Source organism: Schistocerca serialis, chromosome 1 (assembly GCF_023864345.2).
Source record: "Schistocerca serialis cubense isolate TAMUIC-IGC-003099 chromosome 1, iqSchSeri2.2, whole genome shotgun sequence".
In the NCBI taxonomy this organism is placed as follows: domain Eukaryota; kingdom Metazoa; phylum Arthropoda; class Insecta; order Orthoptera; family Acrididae; genus Schistocerca; species Schistocerca serialis.
In genome coordinates, this window is record NC_064638.1 from 956244594 (window position 1) to 956252691 (window position 8098).

The window sequence follows — 8098 nt, forward strand, 5'->3', positions numbered from 1 at the left end:
TGCATCAACATGATGCACAGTTACAGTTTAGAATTCAAATGCAAATGAAACATTAGCTCAAAGTGAATACCAAGTATTTAATAGAAAGACAACTGCAATTACATCAACAGCTGGAGAATTATATCTAAGATTACATTTGGAAGTTAAATTGTAACCTGAGGATGTGACACATATTTCCTATGCTTCAAGATTGCTGGTCTTTCACCAATAGTATGGTACCATGTATTGTCATGACAGCCCTTCATAACAGGCAAATGATATAGCGTAATGATCATAAGCCCAGCAGCATTCATTATAACTATTCTGACTGACAACAGTGTGATTGATAATAAGATATATTATTTGAAATATGGCTGTATTTATTGCACTCTTAAATATATGGATGCAAAACAAAATATCTTCACAACTATGGAAAAACCATGCAACACTGTCCCACCTGTGGATGATATTGAAACAGGAACTTTCTTCAGATAGTTGCTATGAGCATGATCATTTCACATCTTATAATGTAATAAATTCACCACTATTTATTGCTGATTGTAACAACTGAAGTACTTATTTTAACTACAATCTAAGACATGATATAGTTTCAAAATGCAGGAGGAAGTTAAAGAAAGGGTCAAATTTAATAGCAAATGATAGATTTTAGAAAAACAAATTAAGTGATTTGAGATAAGTTAAAGTGGTAAACATCCAAAATTGTTAATATTAATCAACATAGAAAAACTGAGTGACACTGTCAAAAATTCATAAAAGATAAAAAAGTAACATACAGTGAGACAGACATACTACCTTCAGAGATTAATATACAAGATATGTATCCTTAAATTTATTGGCATGGGAAACAACACAAGGCCTGTTTGTGACATTCTACACTGGAAACAGAGAAGTGTTAAATGTCAGGATATGTTATGTCCTGCTTCAGATATTTTAGATGAACTTGAGATTATCAAAGGATAATTGCAAAATTATCTTGTAAAGAATGTTGCTAAAATTTTATGGCTTGTTTCAAGTGGGATGGCCAGAAACACTATATTACGCTGTACATGATTGTTTTAAGAGGATTTTCATACTAATTCTGAGAAAACTAGCATTGATACTGATTTGTCTGACAAATTTTATTATAAAATTCAGGTAATTGGAGTCATTGTGTTAGTTCTTTGGTTGTAATTTGTTTTAAATTCTAAAGATAGGAAACATTATTGTTATTATTATTACTATTATTGATATTTGGCTACCCTGGCTAAAATTTTCTGAAGTGTAATTTTTAAGTAATGCTGCGTATTTCAACATCTAAATTTCATTCTCTTACACAATGTACTGCAAACTGAAAATATAACACACTGTTGTGCAGATTCAGACATCAAACTGAAAAATTAAATGTGGTGTCAGCACTGTGCTCATATATCTATTTCTTACTTGTTTGTAATTCTATTCCTTACTTAAACAATGGAAAGACCAGGTTGGAATATCAACAGTATTCTGAAAAGGATAGATTGCTATTCACAGAGAAGACGATGCACTGAGATGCAGACAGGCACAATGAAACAACTGTTACACATTTAGCATTCAACCAAAGCCTTCTTCAGAAAAGAAATGCACACATTCACACAAGCAAGCACACTCCATGTGCACGTAACTGCTGTCTCTGGCTGCTGCGGCCAAAATGCAACTGTTGTTCTGAATGGAAGCAGCAATATGGAGTGAGGTGGGTAAGGGAGAGGGATAGCAGGGTTCATGTAGGGGGAGAGAAGAGCACTGTATGGAGGAATGTGAAGGGACTATATGATGGCAAGACAAGGTACTGGATTCAATATATTACTTTATGATGAGCAGGCTGTGTGGCTAGGAAGGGGCAGGCAGGGGGGGGGGGGGGGGGGGGGGAAGGACAGGAATTAGTGAAGGACAGGAGCAGAGAAAGAGAAAAGACTGGTGGGTGTGTTAGCAGAGAGCAGTGCACAATGAGGGTGACGGGACAGAGGGGATGGAAACTGCTGGGTGGAGGGTTGGCCAACAGTAGGTTACCACCAACAGCACCCATATTTCTACAGCTCCCATTCCCTCCACACCAAAAAATCCCTCCCATGTAGCCTATCTACCCAGAGTCAGTATATCTGTAGTGACAAGAGCTCCCTTGCCCAGCATGATAATTGGCCTTTTAAAATAGTTCCAACTGGAACCCACACTCCATTGTAGGTACATATAAAGTACCTAACAATATAACCCAACAATAAAAATGGTGCTGGTATTTTTCTGCACAAAATTGGAATTTCCAATGGTTCGTCTGAGAATTAAAAAGATTAAAGAAGGTCCATAAGGGAAGAAAAAGCAAGTATTATTTTATTTTTGATTAAAATACTGAAAATGAGTTATAAGGCCTTGACATTAACGTCAACTGGTTTTTTTCTGTTGCAATAAGCGTCACTTACTTTCCCCCAGAGTAGAATTCATGACTCTCAAAAAGCATTAACTGACACTGATCACAGCTGTAATACCACAGGAAAACATATATCACAGAGAAAGACATTAATTTACCCTACACAAAAATCTGTGACATCCAACATTTATAGGAGTTTAGCTTATAGTGCTTTTGTAAGTTTCTAGTAAACAGGCTAACTGACAAGGAGCTTGAAAATATATTACCAAGAAAAATGCATATTTGTCTCATATTCGCACTGCATTGTGAAAATCAAAGACTACTTTGAATACTGTTGATAGTAATCTGTTTTGTTCCATTTATGCATGAGTGGAGAAAGTTTCTGCTTTTATACATCAACATTTTGTGGAACAATTTTCACAATTCTTTCAATGCTTTTCCTTTCAAAGCTCTGAATCTCTCTGTAACAATTACCTATGGTCAGAACAAACAAAACATAAGAATAAACTGCACATGAGTCATCTAGGTAGTCACCTTTCCATATGTGCTTTCCTCACATTTCTTCTGACAGATCTTAAGTTTTTCCTCTGTAAAGCTGACAAGAGGAAATCATCTTGAAACATCCTCCAAAATAATGATAAAGCTGTCATATACTAATTTGAATCCCAATGAATTTTATTACTACATATTATTATATCTAATGATGTACTGTTTTTGCACTTCTTGCTGTAGACTTTCTGTAAGTTCTCTTGGACAATTTTTGCGAAAGCTGAAAATTTCTTGTGTGACCATCATTTGGTAAAAAGATCATATTCATGAACTTGATTCAAAATTAGAAATGAAAGATGATCCAATAACTTTGCCCAGAAAATTGTATTTACATCCTTATACTGTGCCACAATGGATTACAGAACTCATTGTGATTGAATTCATGTACATCAACTTTCTTATGATGGATACAGACATCAAAATTGCAGTCATAAGAATGTTACTCAGAATTCCTACATTTTTGGTGTGTGATCACAGAGAGATGGTCTGTTATCAATATTTATTTTGGTATCTATTTTGTTTTGTACGTTATTGCAAGACAATTAGAAGATCAGGACAGATTTCATTTATTACTGAATGGAAGTTACATGTTTTACTTTTACTTAAATTTATTTCCATTATTAATCTTACAATATATCCATCAGTCATTAGTCCATTAAATTTCCACTATTTGCCAAACCTACAGTCACTCAGCACTGAAAAGTGTTTGACATCACACTTTACACATGGTAGGATTCAATGCTTGTTCTGCTATTTTCTACATGCACTACCCCACTACCAGAAAACTTAATGCACTGCTCATCAAACTGCAGCAAACCAAAACTTTCTTGTACTTGTGTGGCTGATATTTCCTCATTTGTCTTGCACAGTAGGCAAGTGGGTTTTACTTTCCCAATTCCCAGACCAAATTTTTTCAGCAAATTCACTATTATCAGATTTAAACTTTATCTTAGCTGTAAAGTTAGTTCTGAACATAAATAAAAAGACAAAACTTAAATTTTTGTTTCATATTTCATGAAATTATATGTAAGAAATCCTTTTACAGTAAGCACAATGATGCCTTAAGCTTTCATAAGTCACTGCCTTAATTCCTGCATCAAATTGTAGCTGTTGTGTTAGCATGCTTAAAATTATATTTCTTATGTATTTTTCACTTGAGTTTAAATTAAATTCCTAATTTTTCTGTGGAACAAAAAAACTATAAGGCTGTTAAAACAACATGAAACTTCTCCACATGCACATCAGTCCGTAAAGCAAGTTATCATTGCTGTAACATTTTGACAACCCAAAGATGCATCTGAAAAAGAAAAAAAACTATTTTTAACAAAGAATGAGACTATTGAATAATAATTATGGTGTCTTGGAAGTAATGAAAAAAATAATCATGACTAAAATATCCTGTGTTGGAAGTAATGAAAAAAATAGCACAAACTGTTACAGAATGTGTGTGTGTGTGTGTGTGTGTGTGTGTGTGTGTGTGGAAGAGAGGGAGAGAGAGAGAGAGAGAGAGAGAGAGAGAAGGGGAAGAGACTGTATATCTTATATCTAGAAAGAATAAACAGGAGGTTGAAACAATCTAACAGAAAAATGAGTCATTAAAATAAAAACTCATATTTAATTGAAAATGATGGAACCAAAAGCATTTATAAATACAGTTTTATTGAGCACAGCAGAAAAGTTATATTTCAGTCTTTAACATTTTAACTTTTACTTTCCCCATAGCAGCAAAACACAGTAAAAGAAAACACTAGTGGTTTAGAAGAAAATGCTCGCCAGATGCTACATGCACTGAGTCATCAATTTTGAATCAAAATCTCTGCTATTATTGAGTTGTTGCCTTTATTCCTAAATTATTTACATTCTACCAGAATTTTCTAGACCATATTTAGAAAGAACATATATGTAGATAAATGGAATATAAGGAGCAGATTCATACTTCAGAACTATACCAATTGGTATTCTTTATTCCTCTGTGGGCTACAGTTCCCAGAGGTTTTCTTTTCTTTTCTAAATAGCTTTCAAACAGAAAATTTTAATAAAGGAAGTTCAAGAGCAATCCCCACCCTTAAATAAATCATTGTCTTTTCAAATATTTACTGAAATGACAGTTTGAAATGTATTTAGTGTAGCTTTGACTATTTTTTGAGAATATTTACTATGGTGTATTACTAAATTCTCTTCATTTCAGTTTCTGTTTACGTATTTCTTTTCGGAGGTCTAACAGCAAATAATTACTCATCTCTCAACAGATTTCTGCACCATTCATTTTTTTCCTTTTTTCTGTCTTGCTCACAAGAACTAATGATTTCATTCTAAAATTTGTTACTAAGATCATTGTCCATTATTTTAGTAAAGTGTTTTATAAGATAATTCTCAAATATATAGCCATAAGTCTGATATGCTTTATGAAAACAAAATTAAAACTATAGAGCATAAAAACTTTTAAGCTTTGGTTAATGTGATAAGTTTTATTTGCATAACATTCAATTTTATCATATTTATTCATCTTTAGATGGGTTACATTACATAAATGTCATAAGTTATTAGCAGGTACCCTTGTGTGACCCACTGACAATAATCATTAACACAGATCACAGAGGTTCCTTTCACTAGCTACAAATGGATTTCCTGGTTTGACTCCTGTGAGTGCCCCATTGAATCGTTCAACATGTTCTGTAGACCCCACTGGAAAACAGAACCTTCATAAACGTGGAATGAGTGATGGTACACATTAACAAAAGACTATCAAATTAAATAATCTTCATCACTACTCTGTATTATCAGTAAACTATCACTACACTGCTTAGTGGTATTCATATTTATACTACCTATATTTAACTTAGTAAATTTGAAATAAAGCAACTACTTTTAAAACAAAAAGAGAAATCTGTTTCTCCTCCATAACACTAAATATTTATGTGGTGGACAGTATGGACTTAGAATCATGTATTTAAATGAGAAACTGAGCATGTACAAAAAGCACTAACATAACAGGCAAGCTGCTGAAGTGACATTAAATCAAACTGGTTTCACTAGTCACAAAACATCTGTTCATCTGTCGTTATTCTAGATTAGGTACACAACTGGATTCAGTACATTACTTTAAGGAACCCCTATGTTTTTATAAGCAAACTCTGAAATATATTTTTGTATACATTACAGTGGTTAGTCACTACACACACACACACACACACACACACACACACACACACACACACACACACACACACACACACAAAAGCATTTCATGGTCTACTATGTCAAATGCTGTTGTCAGACGAGTACTGTGCCTGTTCAGTGCCAGTTTAAGCCCCAAGCAACACAACTGCCATTTGTGGTTGAGGGGGGGAGGAAGGAGGGAGGAGGGGGAGGGGCACGATGAGAGGCCCACCCAAGTGCTAGATTCATATACACTGCATATCACAATTAATAGCGAAAACTGAACCTAGTGAAAGTGTTTGATTGAGAAGGGGACAGAGGTGGCATTAACTGATATACTACTTCTTTGGAAAAATGTTCTCTAACTGGTCTTTTGGAAGGAAATGATCCAAAAATCAGTTTTCATAACAGGGGGTACTGTTTTTAGAATGGATAACTGCAGTAGTGCTTGCCTCTAATTTTGAACTTCAACAGGCAGGGAAAGTAGTTTTACTTGTTTTAGGTACTTGACTAATGACCTAGGTACAATTTCTTCATTTACATGGTAGCTGGATGTTCTTTGATACTTTACTAAGTCAATATAATTTAGCTTTGAGCCAACTTCATTGCTTATTTCGTCTGTTTTGGATTTTTGAAGCCTGTCTCATGCTTGAAAATAGTCCACAATGGTATGCTTTTTTAACTGAAATTCATTTTAGCGCTGTGGGGCTTACTTGTACATTTTTTGTATATCTTTTTTGTGGGTTTATATTCAATTTGTTTTTGACAGACGTAAAATTGATTTTCTTCTCTATTTATTTTTTTTTTTTTTTTTTTTTTTTTTTTTTTTTTTTTTTTTTTTTTTTTGCCTAATCCTGTTTATTTAATGTTACAATAGAATGCAATACTTCATAAAATATTTCACCAAAATTTAATTTAAATGAGAAGAAACTAGAAAATTTACTATTTACTTGTATTACTGTGCAAACTTTGTCACATTCATACAAGTAACTGTCCAGTTACCGTTTATATACTTCAGAATCAAACATGGTAGAAGATACTTATGAATAAATGTTGTGGGAAACATGAATAATTATGAAATTATTCCTCTCAGAGAAATGAACATTGACTTCTGTATAACAAAACAGTTATTTGTGTTAGTCAAAAGATCTGTTCTCTTAATTTTCATTAACAATATTTCTTTTCAGGTCACCTGTCACACCATGGCATAACTCAGCATCTACTGCAAGATTTGGCCCTGCCATTTTTCTGTCAACAGCTGTTCTCCTTGCTGTGTCATATCTCATGTAATAACTGTATAAATTTGTAATATAAAAGCAATGTGATGCATCTAAAGTTTAATTTTAACATAATCATGCAGTTTTTGTTAAGCAAGTGTGGATGGAAATACCTTTATGTGACAGTTTATTAATTACTTAAACTTATTTAATAATGTATATTGCTGTTTACTGTCATATATATGTAGTTAACTTTAAACCTGTGTACATTATAAATACTTTTAAATAAATGTTGTTTCTATACTTACATGTCTTGGGAGAGTAAACTATGGCAACAAGTTAGCAAATACCAGTTCTTGCAGTCAAACAGCATGGCTATACTACGGCAGCCATGGATTATTTATTTACTTTTTAAACTGATATTTTTATTTCATGAATACATAATTTTTTTTGCAACATGAATATGTCTTGCCCAAACAGTCTTTCTTTCCTCTCTGATGCCTATAGAAACACCTTTCAAGTTTCTAAAGGTGAGAATAGTTTATTCTGCTTTTAGATGTTTCTATGAGCAGTGGCTACTTGGATTTTTGCCAGCTGAGAGTAAATACTGTTTAGTCATTTTATCTCTGAATTGCATTTTCCTTTTGATACATATTCATTTGCATATCTGTCCATCTCCACTTCACTTATGACTGATGGTATACATTTGTCAGCTCTAAATGTAAGTTCTAATCTTTACTGATATTCAATGCACGATTGCTCTCACTGTTGTTGGTAACTCTTCTTGAGTAAGATA

General features: G+C 33.3%; 1 protein-coding gene across 6 annotated transcripts in view; it reads left to right on the forward strand.

Moving 5' to 3' along the window:
• LOC126412820 (superoxide dismutase [Cu-Zn]-like) overlaps positions 1-7609 on the forward strand; it is a 349180-nt gene extending 341571 nt beyond the window's left edge. For all 6 annotated transcript variants that reach the window (XM_050082628.1, XM_050082665.1, XM_050082676.1 and 3 more), the window contains one exon: positions 7273-7609. In XM_050082628.1, the coding sequence (XP_049938585.1) occupies positions 7273-7375 (103 nt within the window). In that variant the 3' untranslated portion in view covers positions 7376-7609. The remainder of the gene's footprint in view (positions 1-7272) is intronic.
• Positions 7610-8098: the final 489 nt, after the last annotated feature.